The sequence below is a fragment of the Parasteatoda tepidariorum genome, chromosome 4 (genome assembly GCF_043381705.1).
Source record: "Parasteatoda tepidariorum isolate YZ-2023 chromosome 4, CAS_Ptep_4.0, whole genome shotgun sequence".
Classification (NCBI taxonomy): Eukaryota; Metazoa; Arthropoda; class Arachnida; order Araneae; family Theridiidae; genus Parasteatoda; species Parasteatoda tepidariorum.
The window spans coordinates 8,325,458-8,342,910 of record NC_092207.1 but is presented as its reverse complement, the minus strand read 5'-3'; the positions used below and the strand labels follow the sequence as shown (position 1 = coordinate 8,342,910).

The following is a 17,453-nucleotide window of genomic DNA, read 5'->3' as shown; positions in this document are numbered from 1 at the left end:
AGATTTAGCAAAAACAAATGTAACATTCATGAAAAACACAGATTTAGAAAAATGATTTAAACTGGTTGATAACTTATACTCTATATTTTTAAGGTAAAAAGTACAAAAAATGAAAAAACTAACTCCAGAACAGTGCTCTCCACTAACGGTTACACGTTGGAAGTGGGATACAAAAACTTTATCATAAAGAGGAACAGGCTGGTCAGTTTCATCTACCGCTCTGTGAATTGAACTTTTCTTCTCAATCAATTCTTCTTGAGCCCTAATACAAAATTTTGGAATAGTTCTTTGAATAATGGATTCTCAAAATTCTTTAAAAATATACCAGTTAAACAGAAAGAAGCATTTTTGAAATTACACTGAGGGACTCTTCATCCGGTCTACTTGACCCCCACAGCTGTTATACAGTTATTTTATTACGTTTTCGACATTAAACAGATTTTTATATCAGAATTAAAAGGTTTCCAGATATAAGAAACAATGTTTTATTAATTATTCATCCAGGTTTCACACAACTCTGCTTATCTAGAACACGTTTTGATCAGAGAAAAATAACAACAATGGCCAAGGAACTTGGCAGAAAAAAAAGAAACTTTCAGCAAGCAAACATTCATTAATCGTTGTTTTTGAATTACAATTTAAAAATGGTCTGAACTATAAAACTGGAAGTATATTTCTGTTTCAGTAACTGTTGGTAAAATTATAATTGCCAAAAAAATTATAAATTTAAAAAAAAAAAAAAGAGTATACAGAGCTTTGACGGGCAGTGGTTTCAAGTAAAATCCTTTGAGTTGGTCTCTTTCAATGTTCTTTTTAATTTATTTTAATTAAATTTTTTTGTATATATTTAATATTTAATTTTTTGTGAGCTACTGCTTCAAAATCATAAAAACTTAATGTTTATTCTGATATAGAAACTGATACAAAAATATCTCTTTAGGTTACTTCATTAACGAAAGACTAAAATGATATCACATTAACAAGAAACACATGTAAATTGTTTACATACAGTGGCAACTAAATGGTATTTGACATAAAAACGCATAAAATATTTATGACACCACTACTGAATTTTATGTACAATAAGATATGAAATTAAATAAAACAATTTGTGTGCTAAATTATCTTTTTGCTCTGTCTTCAAAAAGATTGTCTTGATTTTAAATTTAATTTATTTTTATGATAACTTTGACAACCATTCTTGTGAAACGGTGTTATTTATGGTTCGTCTTTTGAAACACTCAGAATGATGACGAGGACATAACATATATGCTATTTACTTTAGATTTTGGATTATTGTGCTCAAATTTTACAAATAAATAAAATAATAACAAAATCCAGCCTTTATTTTTGGAGTCTCATTGCTCCTTTCTCCTTCATCTATAGTTTGTCTAAAGTAAGAGCTACCCCAGTCATTCGTCTGGACCCGTGACGGTGACCTTGGTAACGGGGTATAACTATTTCAAACAGGGGTGTGGGGTCATTGTTTAGGATAAGGTTTTGGCTCAGGTTGGCAAGAGGAAGGGAGACCTTTACCTTCGGTCCATTGTGTTAGTCCTATAGTGTCGAAAAGCTACCCCCCCCTCCCCGAGATGCGCTATTCTTGTTTCCACAGCAGCAGACGGTTTCATACTTTGTGGCGGGGGGAGTTCTTACCGTAGACAAACTATACACTTTATCAGCATCATGTCCATAATCAATCTCATTTCTCACGATAGAGTCCTTCTCTTCTAACTCTTTCCTCCCCCACGAACAGGGGAATGACATTTCCCGTGTCACTCACCCACTGACCCCTCATGCCGGGGGTAGTCCAGATGATTGGGAGTGGAATCAGAATCCTGACAATAACCATTAACTAATATGTATTATAATAATTCATCTTTCTTGCAGAAATTTAGGAAAATTCTTTAAATTTTTAAACAACTATAGACAATGGTAATTATTATGATGTGAATGAAATTGTTTGATGGAAATAACATGTTTGATGAACATGTTTGAATAACACATTTGACAATGTTTGATGGAAATACTTACTTATCAGTTCCACAAAATGTTTGGCAGCTTTAAAATATTTATGGTTTTAAATAAATTTGTATAAAAACATACAATAATTTAATAATGAAAAAAAAAAAAGAAAGAAAACTTAAGAATCAATGAGACATAATAAATCAAATTATTTTTTATACTATTCTTATAGGTAGATACTAATTTTTTTTTAAAATCATTGTATGGAAAAATATATTTTTATAGTACTTAAACTACAATCTTATTATTAATTTCCCAAATACGATAAGGAAATGTGTTATTTAAAATTTCTCTCTTAAAAAAATTTAAAACTGCTATATAGAAATATTGTGCTAATCCAATAATAATAATAATCCAAAATCATGTAATATTATATTTTTTACGTACATTTTTAAAGCTTAGTATGACCTTGAGTAACTGCTGAGGCTAAATTTATAAAAAATGCTCCTGAATATAGCGCATTTATTTATACATGAGCAATTAGATTATATTTGCTGAAGATTATATGCTATCATTGCTTCTTATTGAACTATTTATTAAATAAAGAAAAATATGTTTGATCAGAGTAAACATCACTTCCTGTTTTAATTGTTTTAAAGTAACTGAAACTTTTGATATCATGTGTATCTTTAGTTAACATGTTCATGGAGTATTAAAATTAAGTCTAATGATTCATTAATAATTAAAAACTTAATATGATCCATGCATTTGATTTTATACAGATGAAAACATACAAATGCCAGTTATTGAGATATCTAAAGTCTTACTTTTTTTTAAAAATATTTTTACTGCCTCTTTACCTATTTTTCCTCTACCATTTATACCTCAAACCACGTTTTGATGACAAAAGCTTTAATTATCTCTGATGAATAGTCAGTAATAACCTCTTATTATTATACATCATTTAACTTCATAATTCTTATAGTTAAAGTTGTTGTGCTCAACAGAGGAGAAACAACTTAACATGGCATTAAAATATGACCTAAGTCTGCAAATAGTGAAAAGAAACGCATATTTTACACACAACTACAAATAGATTTAAAAATAAACCGCTCACCTTGAAGATAACTGACGCTGTATTACTTTTTGAGATTCTACTTTTTCTATTGGGAAACTTGGGACTTCATAAGGTGCAGATATTTCCTTTCCTTTAGTCGATTCTTTAGTGTGAGTAATAATTGTCTCTGCAGCTTTCTTGTAATTTTCATCAGCTGCATCACTTTCAAGGGCTACACTCGGAACTTCGTAAGCTAATGGTAACGATTCTACATTACCTATGAATGAAGATTACCACAGAAATTACAGGATGCAATAGAAAAACAAATCATAATATATTGTGGATTCCAAAAGGCATGAATATTACATGAGCTATGATTATTATAATGTTACTAATTCAAAATCATTTTAATTTGAACTGACACCAGGGGTCTGTTAAGAAGAAATTTGGGTCCGTTAACGGACCCTTCACAAATATCTTTTCATAAAATCGGACACTTCACAAATTCGTTTATCTTCATTATTGTTTTGTTAATCTAATAAACCCTTCCCAGGGGGGAGGGAGACGGTTTGAAACAAACTAAGATTTATTAAGACTTTTAAATTCCAAATGTAGTATTCTAAGAAAATATTTCAACTTTTACTAACATTGTGTGTGCATTCTTATTAATATTAAATCATAATTCTTTTTGTAAATAAATAATTGATCAATTTATATTAATTCATAAAATTAATCAATAGAATATTATGTAAAGGAAAATTAATTTCTGGCAATTTTTTAAATAAAACATCATAAATTTAAGAATGTGTAAGTTTACTTAATGCGTAACACATTAAAAGTGATATATAACTAAGTTGTGTTATTTAAAATATGTCAATTGAAATTATTAAAAATGTGAGTGATTTTGTTTCCATTATTCATCGGAAATGAATATTTTGTGTTGAGCAGTATAGGCTAAGTACCAAATATTTGTATGTTGTATCTCTAATTTAGTAGGTAGCAGCAATTGTTGAGTAGAATCTTGTATCTATTTACAATTTAAAAACCTCTTGAAAAGGTTTTTAGCAATTTTTTCAATAACAAGACCCTATTTTCACAAAAGCAGGTCCCTGGTTGAAAGAATGTGACCTAATGCTTACTTTTTATTTACAAATTATGAATAGTTTTTTCACAAAAACAGGACCTTTCACAAAAAGTCTGGACAGACCCTGGATACTAATGCTGGTAAGCAGTCTGGATACTAATGCTGGTAAGTAAGTGCAAAACTTCAATTTTTTTTCTCTATACACGCCATGCAGAACTTTATGTCCATAAACTTCGATTTTTAAGATTATGAATGCTAAATACGCTGAAAAATCAGCTGCATGAAGGTTACACTTGGAACTTCGTAAGCTAATGGTAGCGATCCTACATTACCCGTGAATGAAAATTACCACAGTAATTATAGGATGCAATAAAAAAACAAATCATAATATATTATGGAATTTAAAAGTATAAATATTGCATGAGTTATGATTATTATTTTGTTACTAATTCAAAATAATTTTAATTTGTAATGAACTGATACTAACACTGTTGCGTGTAAAATTTCAATATTTTTTTAAACTCTATACAAGTCATGCAGAACTTTACTGTCCATGAAATTCGATTTTTAATATTATAAATGCTAACAACACTGAAAAATTTCTTTTTACTATTGATGGGATTTTCTATAATTAGCAATTTCACTCATTTAAACTTTTTTTCCCAAAAATTTAATTTAAATAAATAAAAACATTTCAATTCAGATATCTTATCTAAGAAAAATAAACTTATCTACAAATAATTACATTAATGTAATAAATAAAGACAAGACTTAAGTTTCTAGGAAGAATATGATTCCTTTATACAGATGTGTAGCCGAATCTCTCAACAAAAAATAAGCACCTTTAAAGCATTCAAAAAATATTTTTTAGTACTATACACATTACCCTCTCTGTCAAATACCTTTGCATAAGAGACACAGAACACTTTATTAATTTTTTTATATACCCAGACTTGGGAAATTGCTTTTCAATTATGGCAAATCTTTCAGAACATAATCATTGTAACACTTCATTAATATTTCTCGAGACATCCATATACCCATATCTCAGGAATTTTTCAAGTTTACATGCTAATCATAAAACTACAGCAATAAATATTTAAAACATGCTAATCATCGGCATGAATGGAAAATCGTATAAAGCTAGACACAGGTGGCGCTAGTGGGTAAAATTTGTAATAAATCCTTAAATTTTTAATAAAGCCTCACCTTAAAAAACCCACCATCCTATATTCACCCACCATCCTGTTACAATATTTTTTTAAAATTCGGTTTTGGGTGCTAAGTTACCTTGCAACAGATGCTGAACTATTCGGAATCACTAATTAAATTAGTAGCATTTGTGCTCACATTTTCCTATCCTCTACATCTGCCAGCATAGGGTTTTCAATTATTTCTGTTTTAGAATAGTGAAGTTCGTTGAAGTTATTTCCATGTTCATACTTCTTGTTAAGTCTTCCAGCATAGTTTTCACAGACTTAAACTTTTATAAATTGCTGTAAATTGTCGATGAGGGAGTTTGGTAATTCATTAACAACTAAAAACAGATCTAACTTTAAACAACTATGTTTAAAGTAGTTGATAAAGGACTCATTTTTTTCTCAACACTTGTCGTAGCTGTTTTCATGTTTTTTTCTTCAAAATGGTGAAAAACGAAATTTTTTCCAAAATTCCAGAGATTCGCGCATTTAAAATTGATAGAGTGCGCGAACTTCTCATGTTAATAATTTTTTAATGCGAGAAAAGAAAAAAATATGTGAGATTCTCGCGTTCTCTTTCTGTAGTGAAAACACTGTCACATATTCAATAGAAATAATTTAATTGCAATATAAATAAAATAAAATGAATCAAACCTGTATCTGAATCATCTGAAGTGTCATCAAAGTTTTTTATGGGTTTCACAATAGATTTTTTAAAAGACATTGCAATAGAGCATCATTAACACTGATCCGCAACTGAAAACAAGAAAGATTAACAATAAAAAAAATGTTCAAAAATAAATTTGAACAAATATGTTTTTTAATTTAGCTAATATAAAGCAAGTAACTCCATTCAAAACAAAATACTTAAAACTATCTTTTTTAAAAGCACTAGATTTCAAAACACTCATTAAAATGTTCAATTTTGTTCTTTTCATTCTATAACTAAAGGACTAAAAATAAATTAATAATCCATATATAAGATATATTTATAAAATTATTATTTTGCTTCTTCATTTTTAATAAATCAACTTAATTCACACAAAAATCCTTTTCAGTCAAAGTAATATTTTAAAGCATTTTTTTATTTATTTGGATTTATAAACATAAACTTGAAAGAAATAAAAAATTATGCAACCTATTATTCTTAAAAACATTGTAAAACTGTAAATATATTTTGTTACAACATTCAATGATAAGTCTAATCATTCAAGTGGTCAATACAGTTCGGACCTATATTTATTCACCATAAAGATCCTGAAAAAGATACCTTAAGTAATACATAAACATTATTGATATTTGTGGCAGAAAATAAAGAGTGTTTTACAACAAAAATGATGTAAAAAAATTGACAATTTGTTTAAAAATAACTAAAATACATAAGGTTTAAATATATTCTGGTCTAAAAAACTTACATTATTAAATAGAAATAGTTAAATTGCCTCTTATGTTTGAATTTAACCTCTTTTTCTTTCTTTTTTAAGGTTTGCGACAGGTTTTTGATTATCAATATAGGAAAAATATAAGAAAAGAAACATACAAATCAGAATGAGAAAACTAATCAGGTTGGAGTTTAAATAGGTGACAGCGAATTCACTCAAACGAAAACCTGATTTTAGAGTAAATAGGAAAATCATGAAAGATATATTTAATAATGTCAAAATTTAGTTCAGGGAAGATTTCTGTATCTTGTATGGCAGAATAATCCCCAAATCTCGAAAACTTCCGGGCAGTGGCCCTCGACAAACTAAAAAAAAACATCACACAAAGGGACTAACTCGAAAGGTGTAACTCGTAGCCTCCCCCGTAGCCCCATACATACATGTGAACAAGAAATCAAGCGGCAAACATGGATAATATAATATGCTGTAACAGTTTCTATGGGGATATTTCCATGTCCTGATCTGTCGAGCCAACTACAATCGCCAAATAGATTTTAAACAAAATTTTTTTAAAAAAAATATGTAGATGTTTGCTCATGGGTGGCTACGAGTTATATCTTTTGAGTTTATCCCTTTCTGGGATTTTTTTTTTTCTTAGTTTCTCAAGGGCCAATGCCCAGAAGTTGCTAAAATCAAGTTATGGAAATCTCCCCTTTTTATTAATAAAGTTAATATTATTTACAGAGGAACAGATTTTCTGAGGTGCAACAATCTTTAACTAGAAAAAATAGTTTTAACACATTAGATATTGTTTTCAATTTTGTAATTTTAAATTTTGTATAATGAATATACAGAACAATGAATGTACAGAAACATATTTTGTTACATAACATAAAAAATTCCTCATTTTTCTCAGGGGAAAAACATTAGCTTTGACCTTGAAAATATATAAATAGGATATTTTGGACGAGTAAACAATGCAGAATGAAAACAATTTTTCTCCATTTCACAAATCTGGTTAGCACTTTTTGGGTTGCGTTGTTTTCCCATATGAATTTAGCAATGTTTCTTTACAATTTAAAAAAGTAATTGTAAACAATAACATATTTTTTTAAAAACAAAATAAAGAAATATTTTAAGCAGTCAGTAGTAGTAAAAAAATGGAACTATACATTATATACTTACCACTTGTAAACGTTTTTGAAATAAAAAGATAAAACAATGCGTAATTAAAGACAAAAATAAATATTTCTAGCGGAAGAGATAGAAACAGTTCTTGGAACCGAAACAAAATTCAGGTACAAGCGCGCAATAAATCTTTAAGAGAAAATTTAGAAGCGCGCTTGAAACCTTTAAATTAAGTTCAAAAAATCTGAGGTAAAGGTGAAATTGTTAGACAGAAATGGATAGCCGTGGTAGGCTTGGTAGATAGGGAATGGAAATACCAGAAGTAAACAACAAAGCTAAAAATCAGCATCACTATCTCTTTTCTAAATGCATGGATTAAGAGCTAATTTATTCGTCAACTGAATACTTTGAATTGTTTTTGTAAATTATTTTGCTTTAGTCATTAGTTTTTCATGGTAAATATAATATTTTGCTGTTATAAAATATCTTAGGTAACAGAATGCAATTGTTAAACTTTAGCTGTCATTTTTGAAATCTAGAATTGTCAGTGAATTTGATATTGGAAAAAATCGAAGGAATAATACTTTTTTTAACCTGTAGCAAGAAAAATTTTGCAATAAATCTGAGAAATAAGCAATCTTTGAATTCAAGATAACAATAGAATGTGGTGTAACTACCACTATAAATATTAAATACCAATTCACTAGTATATAAGACATGTTAACTTGAATCCATCATGAAGTACCTTTTGATAGATAAAGGTTGACATAGTCGATAATTAATTCCCCGCAAGATAACAATGAGGTTTAAAGTAATTAAGTATAATATCTATTAAGTGCTATTATTTCTTTACAAAAATTCTGATGTAGACCATAGATTTTTTTTTAGATTTATTGTAATTAGGACATTATACAAAATTTCCATTGTTTTGCAAATTCTTGTTACAAGTTTTTCTTAAATAAAACCATATTTGCAATTCATTGACACTATTTACTAGACTGATAATATTTGTTCTTAAAAACTTCCCATAAGAATTAATGTTGGTTCTTATTTATAAGAAAGATTATTATAAAGGTGATTATTGTTATTATATGGCTGATTATTGTGACTCTAAAACTATATTTTATTATGTTTTACAATTTTCCTAGTTTGTATGTAAATTATTGTTTTTATCTATAATTTTTGTATGCTTTTCATAATTATATTTATAGATAAACAGCACAACTTGTGTTTTATAAAATCTATACTTAACCTTTTAGCTTTATGAATTTTAGTTTACATTTCTATCAAAAAATAAGTTTCATTCCTTTTTAAACCGAAAATAGTGTATGTTTATTGTAATATTGCCATGCATAGCAAAATATGGTCTGGAAATTTATATACTTTTTTCCTGTATGAGACAGGAAATTTTATTTTTGCACATGTGTGAAAACTTTAAAATTCACTTTAGAATGTTAGCTTAAGTTAGAAATTGTAAATTAGTTGGCTATAATCATAATGATCAGTTGAAATATGTCCCTTTTATTTATTAAAACTAAAGAATAAAATGATTATACTCTGAAAGTTTTTAAAAATTAGAGCTCAAGCATTTTTAAACAGCGTGGGGTATTAGACGTCCTAAACTGGGTTTGGACAGGACACGTGGGTTTTACTGTCTTAAACTGGCTTAAATTATCCTAAACTGTCCTAAACTGACTAAAATTGTCTTTAACACTTTAAGTGTTCAATAACTTGAGCATTGGTAAAAGTTCTATATGTGTGACACATAATAATTACATATGTTAATAAATATTTGATACTTTTTATACTATTTGCTTAAACTTATTAAAAGAAAATAATAAAACAAGAAGAGATTTATAACTTTCAAAGTTCCATAATTCATTGAACAACAAAAGTGAATACCTTATCTCTTTTTTAAATATGAATATATATGCTTTCAATGCTGATAAATTATATTTTCACATAAGGATAAATAATGCAATAATAATAAACTTCTTTAATGAAACAAAACAAAAAATTTCATTTGTTTCTTGTCCAAAAATTAAAATTTTATTTTTAAAATTTTTTTTAAAAATTTATGACATAATTTGAGTAAAAGAGTAATAGACAGTTTTGAACAAGATGGATTAAACCGTGGATTAATCCATTCTGTCCTAAATTTTGCCAACTCTGTTTTTTAATCTTTAGAGTATTGAAAATAAATAAAATTGGCAGAGGTTTATTATAGAGGTGAAATTTCTAGGAGCAAGTTATGAATAGAACATAGTGTGTTTATTGTTTTTATGGCAAATTTTATATAATGTTTTAGACCCTTGTAAATTAGGCAATAAACTGATTCAAAAATTTTGATTCCCTACAGCAGGGGTGGCGAACCTTTATGCACCAACGTGCCATTTTTTCTAAAAAATTGTTTAACTTGGTCATAGACGTGCCGTCAAACAATTTTGACTTCGTGATTATTGGGAAAATAATAACACTAAATACTATCAACTCAAAATTCTTTATTTACTATGAAAAAGAATAAATTTCGCAATGTCTCCGTTATACGCGTAATTCAACTTCTTCAACTTAAAGTAACATCAGTGTGACTTCTGTTGTTGCAGATTAGATGACAAATAACTTAAAAGAGGTTGTAAGATGTTATTTTAAGCAGGTCTGTTAATGTTTTTTGCTAGTTATTTATTGTTAGCTTGTTTTTTATGGTAATTGTTTTTTGGCATTAATTGTAGTTTTTTTGTCAATAATTGTTTATTTTTCATGCTTGTTTTTGTGCTTGCTTCACAGTGAACTTCGTGATCGGTGGCGTGCCCAAAATATTATGTGGCGTGCCATTGGTTCGCCATCCCTGCCCTACAGTATAACCTTCTTCGTATATGTATGATATGAATATTTAATTCAAGGAATCAGTAAAGATCATATGAAAGAGAACCTCATACTGTTGGGTTACTATTTGTAACTATTTCGGCCTTTGGCGATTGCAGCAACCTTTTTTTACCTGAAAATACTAAAAAACCAACTATTATCAGGAAAAGGAGATTATTGGGAGACTTTTCTGTACTCCTAGTGATGTTTTTTTTATAGCATAAATTGGGTTGCACAACCCTCATCCCATTGTCTCTGCAATTTAGCTGCTGGATTCCACCACTTCAAGGAGGAAGGAACATTTTTCTCCTGTTGGTGCCACCATTGTCTTAGTCAGTTTTAGAAATTATCATCTGCTCTAGCTAGTAAAAGGAAGGAGGGAAACATCAGTTTCCTCTGGTAGTTTATTAATGCTGAGTAACTGTTAGATTAAAGTGTTGATTAACGGAATAATTATGCGAGGTGCATCTAAGTAATATTTCATTAAATTTGATCATATTACATAAGTAAAAACCAACCCTGACGTTATTCAGTGAATTCCTTCTTTTAAGTTGCGTTTAAAAAAAGTAACCAAGTTTGAAAGTGAAATACTGTTTTGTGGATAAGTTGTTTAATGACTGTTATAAAATAAATAAATGATTCTGCAATCAGTGATATTATTTTACACATAGTTACTGTTATACCTGTATGTAGTTAAAGATTTTTTTTTCTGTTCTAATTTAGATCAATATGACTAGTCAAAATCATAATGGCTCATCATTGCAGAGTAACCTCAAAGATTTAGATGACAGTGATCAAGAAGTCAATGGGAAAATCAAGGTCATCATTCACCAGGACTTACCCGAGGTGAAGCAGAAGAAGAAAAATGCCGAACGTCCTCATTTCATTACAGATGGCAACAAAACGATTGCCGAACCAGACGACATTATTACACCTCTCAGCGAAGAATCGAGTCCAGCTAGGCACTGGAATGAAGATAAATTTTCAGTGGAACTTTCTGAAAATAAAACAAGCAGTTATCCTTTAAAATTATTCCTCTGTTGTGGAGATCTTATCGATCCAGGTAGTTTCACTGTTGGCAGGCTGTTTGGTATTGTTTCATGCTTTCTGTTTTATGTTGGCAATCTGGTATCAGATGCGATGGTGTGCTATTTTCTCTTCCTACATGGAGACATGCTTTGGTTTTCTCTTGTAACAGCCTTCACCATCATTCCTACGGTCATTTTGAACTGCATAAGCTACCACTTATCGATAAACAAGATGATTGTCAAACGTTCCATTTGGGACCAGTCTGAGTCCTATGTAGTCAGTGTCGCTGTTGCATTACTACATTTGTCTCAGTTTGGTGTTCTTGCCAGGTATTTGGGGTACATTTTCCTGCACGAGTTGGAATATTTGTGGGTCGTGTTTTGCCCGAACCAGAAACGTAAAGATTACGATCACAATAGTGGAAAGTACATTGAATTGCCATACCTACCCTATTTATTCATGGTAGAGGCCATGCTTCAATGTCTCCCTCAGCTAATCATCCAACTTTATATTCTTATTGAAGGAGATGGTGTTCTGACGCCTGACACAAGCCAGATGTTGGTGATATCGGTGATAGTCTCTTTTTTGAATTTGACACGCCTATTGACGCTGTGCATGCACACTCACAAGAATTTCAATACTAGTTGGAGTGGCCTGTTCTTCTCTTTCATGTGGTACTTCTTTACCAATATTTCCAGAGTGGTATCGTTTTCTCTTTTCATGGTGAAATTCACGTTGGGATTCGTCATACTTTGCCTATTCCACTGGGTCATCATGAGTGTGTGGGCTGTCAGTGCCTTAACTCCTTCTATCCCCTGCTGCACGTTTTCAGGTTTCTGCAAAAACTGTTACAAGTACTTAAAAGGGCTTTTGGTGGGCTTCATGTATTTATTATGCTTCATGGAGCTCAGAATAGTGGACGACTCTGAGAAAACCACTATGCCATCTCAATACTTATATATTTTCTTTTATTCTGTGATATTTTTAGAAAATTCTGTTCTGATCGTGCTGTGGTATATATATTGTAGCTATGTTTGGTACAGTGTTGTAGCTCTGTGTGTTACGTTTCTCAGTTTTTTTATTGGTGTATTGCTAATGTATGTTTACTACCGACATTTTTATGACATTGTTACTTGTAAACAATGGCCAAATGTATTTCTGTTTCCCTCAGCTAGAAATAGGGTTGTATGATCACATTGTTCATCTGAATAAGTGCCATAATTGCTCTTATTGAATTCTTAACAGTATTATGAATGTTTTTTGTTTTTTTTTTACCAAAGAGTATTTTCCTTTCTTTAATTTTATTGTGAGTATTTTTAAATTGTGTATGTTTTTTTATAAAACACTATTGTATATGTTTTTATATTCAATTGTTGTTCCTTTAGAATTTGAGCTATAGAGAAGAGATATCAATTGGACATTGGTCTTAGCAATAATTAATGAAAACAAAACGTTTAATTTTATAGAATATTTTGAAAAATAGTGTGGACTTAATATGAATTTAATATTAGGGGATCAGAATTTTGAAATCTCAGTTGAACTATTACTGCCATTTTTTGATAAAGCGGATAAAAAATAGTTTTTAAAGATGTGTTCAGAGTGGTAAATAGGAAATTTTACCGTTATTAGAGCTTCAACTCATAGCATCCTGTTTAAATGTGATGTAATCTTTTTTAATCTACAACAAAATTTTTGGAAAATTTTTTTATCGCTTAGTTTACAAATTTATAAAGCTATTGAATGAAATATATTAAAACATTGAACCCAGCATCAACAAGTTTTTATTTGCTTTTAATTACATAAGGTAGCAATTTAGCAACACTTAGCTAAATAAAGAAATATAAATTTGTATTTTAGAATTGAGAGAAGGAAAAATAATTTATTTTTCAAAAGTATATGTCATTGGGACAATATCAGTTTTGCTATTGATATTCAGAGCTCTGAAAATAACAACATATAGAAATCAAGCAATTTTCAGGCAAGAAAGAAAAAGGAGATAATTTTAAATATGCGTTATTTTCATGAGATAATACACAGTTTAATGTATCTCGCATTTTAGTAACCTTGTATTTTAGCAGATAATGCAAGGGTCTGTCTAGGATAAATTTACTGCCGATTAGCGGTACCTTCTTAAGGAAAAACGGTAGTTTCACAAAATACTTTTTAAAAAAAAAAACAAGTTCTCACGCAAACCCCATTCTCGTTGCAATCTACAGAAAAGAGGAGCTTTTCTGCCAGCTGTCTTTTGCTAAAAGTTAGCACGTGTATGGTCAGATAGTGCAATATGGTAAACCTAACTGGTCGCTTACGCCATACCAAAGCGAGGTTTTTTTTTTAAATGAAACAACGAGGCTCTCCCTCTGTAAACTATACAGGAAGTCAAAATTTCGAAGTTTATTCTAAACATTCGAAAATTAGCTTAAACACTATTGTAAATTTATTCTAACAAACCTTTATTTTTTATGAAAATTTTTTTTCTCTGTGAAACTTTTTTCTGTCTGACCTATAGTCGAAAATGTTCTCATAATGAAAGTAACTTCTAGTACTGTTAAATGCATGTTTTTATTAAATTCAAGTTAAAATTTAACTATGGACAGTGATTTTTATGGATTTTTAAATTTTCATGCAATTTTAAGCCCAAAATTTTACAATAGCAAAATTATTTTTAAATATATGTGGAAAAATATATAAAAATTTACCAGTCATAAATTAATTTTATTTGTAGGGACAATTTTTGAAAATATTTTCTTACTTTACCATATTTTTGGGTTGATTTTTTAGTATAATTTTTAATTTTCACAAATTATGCTTACATTTTCACAAAATAGGTACCTCTCATAAAAACTTAGACAGACCCTTGTAATAGCCTAATAAGCTTCTGGAGTAACACGGTTTTGTTTAAATTATGCATTTTACAAGTATTTGCTCTTAATTTTAATTGCCTTTAACTTTATTTACTTATAGCATTTATTGTCCTTTTTTATTTGTTTATAATAAATCTTTTATTTAATTGAAACTCTTATGGCTAATAGGAGTTTTTAGACATCTAATGTAAGGTGTCAATCTAATTTAGTACTGGAGTATTTCAATGGCAGTACTGGAGCATTAATCATCTTGTGTCATTTTATTTCCATTATAATATAATGTAATATTATATTTGTGATGTGTGTACAAATTGTTTTTTTAATCTATTTATACGTATTTTGATATTTTATTGCTCAAAAACTCGTTTTTTGATATGTCTGTGCTCTTTGCACAGTTTTAACAGTTACAGATTTATGTAATTGGAAAATGAATGCACAATTTTAATAAATTTATTTTTATAATTTTAAGGTTTACTCATTTGTCAAATGAAGCATCTTCATTGACTTTATTTCTTAAAAATCTGAATTTCAACGACAAATATTTTTCATTTACTTAAAGAGATACAGAACAAAAAGCGCCGAATAGGTTAAGAATGTTTGGTACAGCAAATTTTTTTAAATTCTAATTCATAGAATAAAAAATGGGCCAATTGGTCATCTAAAGTTTTGGTATTTTTCATTTATTTAATGCGTTCTCTAGAAATGTTTATTCACTTGTAGATTTTGCTAAATTTCAGTGGTGGGCATTATCAGTAAAGGTGAATAGTATTAGCAGAAAAACGTAACTAACTAAAATTACAAGTGCTTAAAGTATGAAATTTGCAGGGCTGATTGTGCTCTGGAAAAAATCCTGATTTCCGGAATTTTTGCTAACAGTGATCCGGAAGTTTCCGTAGATCGAAGGTCCAGACGTTTAAAAAAATCATTGGTCACAGAAGTTTCCGAAAATCAAATTTTCAAAGGTGGAACTTAAAAACACAGTTTATTTTATTTGTTTGTAAGGGCGAGCCGGAAAGATACTTTATAAGCTTATATTCATGCAAATATAAATTCAAATTCTTAAGTCAAAATTATTAAACAGGAGGTAGGAAAAAAAATAACCATTATTACACTAATTCAAATTGGAGATATTCATGAGTAATATTCATTTTTTATCAGTACCGTCATTCGGGGCTACTTTGTGCAGGATTTCGCAGTTTTTGAACTTTGACATGTAAAAAAACTATCTTAATTCAAACTTTAGTAAAATTTATCGATATTATATTCATAACTAGACTCAAACGAGTGAATTTGATCAATAAATGCATTATTTGTATACATTATTTACAAATAATAAGTCAAAACATACCTTGCACAAAGTAGCCCCCAAATGGGGCTACTTTGTGCAGTGCTAGGAATTCAGTTTAATAATCATGTTTTTAGTAAAATATTGATATAAAAGTTTTAAAAAAGTTAATTGTTGACATTTTTAAAGACAAAAACATCAAGATCTGTAAAGATATTAGTTTGAAAATAATTTTCAGCTTTAAAAAAACCATTTTTTTTGAAGAATTTTTTCTTGAAAAGAATGTTTATTTCAAAACATTTGAGTTTAAACAAAAGGAAACCATATACATTTTTAAACATTGAAATGGATGAAATTTTAAAAATAATAATTATTACATATTCATTAACATTTATAATATTGTTAAATTTGAACATAACATCCTTGAATGAACATGACAGAACTTGCTCTTCAGTTTCTGTCAAAATCACCTGATGTCCTATAAAATATATTTTTATGTGTTAAATCGTTTGATTAATTCATTAGAAAAATCTTTGTAGAAGAAAAATAATAGTTTACCAGGAAGTTTCACGTGTTTCTTGTGAATTTTATTAGAGATAGTATTTCTGTGGATTTTGTACTTCCGAGAAGCTTCTGCAATCGACATACCACCAGCAACTGCTTGCAAACATTGTTGCAGTTTTTCTAAAGTATAATCACGGTAGTTTCTCATTCCAGATATTTTTTTATAACGTCTGACCATTTTTCTGTCGTAAAAAAAAAAAAAACGAATGAAACTTTGCACAAAGTAGCCCAAAGTGAATTTTTTTTCATTTTCCGTTATTTGTTATTAATTTTCAAATTTTTTTAACGCTAACATGATATAATTGTTTATTAATATATAAATAAAAAATTTTGCACTTACGGCAATTGTTTTATCAACGTCTTTGCATTTTACAGCTAAAGTTTCCACGCACACTTTTCGACATCCGACGTCCTCGGAAAGTTGTTGACATTGGATGAACGAAACACACTCTGAGATTGTTTTAAAATTCGAAAAAATGTTTGTAGTAATAGAGGAGACTTCTATCTTCAAATTCCACACATTTTTAACGTGAAAAAAAACATAATACTGAATAGCAGCACTTGAAAAATGCCAAATTCGAATTTGCACAAAGTAGCCCCTGCTGCACAATGTAGCCCCGAATGACGGTAAATAGTTGTTATAATCATAAACTCAAGAAAGAAGGACATATTTGTAAATTTTAATTACTTCTCCAGATCATCATAGGTATGTGTAAATGGTATAGGTATGTGTACAATTTTAAAAATATTTTAAGTAAACTAAGAAATATTGAGGAAAAGGAAAAAAACCTTGTTTAAATTTTTTTCTGATTTTTCAATTTAAACTGTTATTTTTTTCAACTCAGGAAATTTTCCGTAATATTGACTTGGGCTTACAATCACCCCTGAATTTGTCAATGAAGAGCCCCGGTGGCTCAGGGAATTGAGCGTTCACCTTCGAATGAGGTGAACCTGGTTCAAATCCCTGCAATGACTGGTTGATATGAATCCGCATCCGGCTTACACCGACCACATTGCTGATGTGAAAGATCCTC

The 17,453-nt window shown here is 29.3% G+C and overlaps 2 protein-coding genes across 5 annotated transcripts in view; one reads left to right on the top strand and one right to left on the bottom strand.

The window, feature by feature from the left end:
- LOC107445188 (AMP deaminase 2) overlaps positions 1-8,009 on the bottom strand; it is a 35,022-nt gene extending 27,013 nt beyond the window's left edge. For 2 of the 4 annotated variants that reach the window (XM_071180460.1, XM_071180461.1), the window contains exons 1-5: positions 7,873-8,009; positions 5,960-6,061; positions 3,083-3,299; positions 2,035-2,061; positions 124-262 (exon numbers count right to left, since the gene is read on the bottom strand). In XM_071180460.1, the coding sequence (XP_071036561.1) occupies positions 124-262; positions 2,035-2,061; positions 3,083-3,299; positions 5,960-6,029 (453 nt within the window). In that variant the 5' untranslated portion in view covers positions 6,030-6,061; positions 7,873-8,009. The remainder of the gene's footprint in view (positions 1-123; positions 263-2,034; positions 2,062-3,082; positions 3,300-5,959; positions 6,062-7,872) is intronic. The other 2 variants (XM_016059533.3, XM_016059534.3) reach the window with 1 other exon arrangement.
- Positions 8,010-8,100: 91 nt separating this feature from the next.
- LOC107445189 (XK-related protein 6) lies at positions 8,101-15,032 on the top strand. The gene is made up of 2 exons (XM_016059535.3): positions 8,101-8,270; positions 11,401-15,032. The coding sequence occupies exons 1-2, from the start codon at positions 8,268-8,270 to the stop codon at positions 12,895-12,897; spliced, it is 1,500 nt and encodes a 499-aa protein (XP_015915021.1). The 5' UTR covers positions 8,101-8,267; the 3' UTR covers positions 12,898-15,032.
- Positions 15,033-17,453: the final 2,421 nt, after the last annotated feature.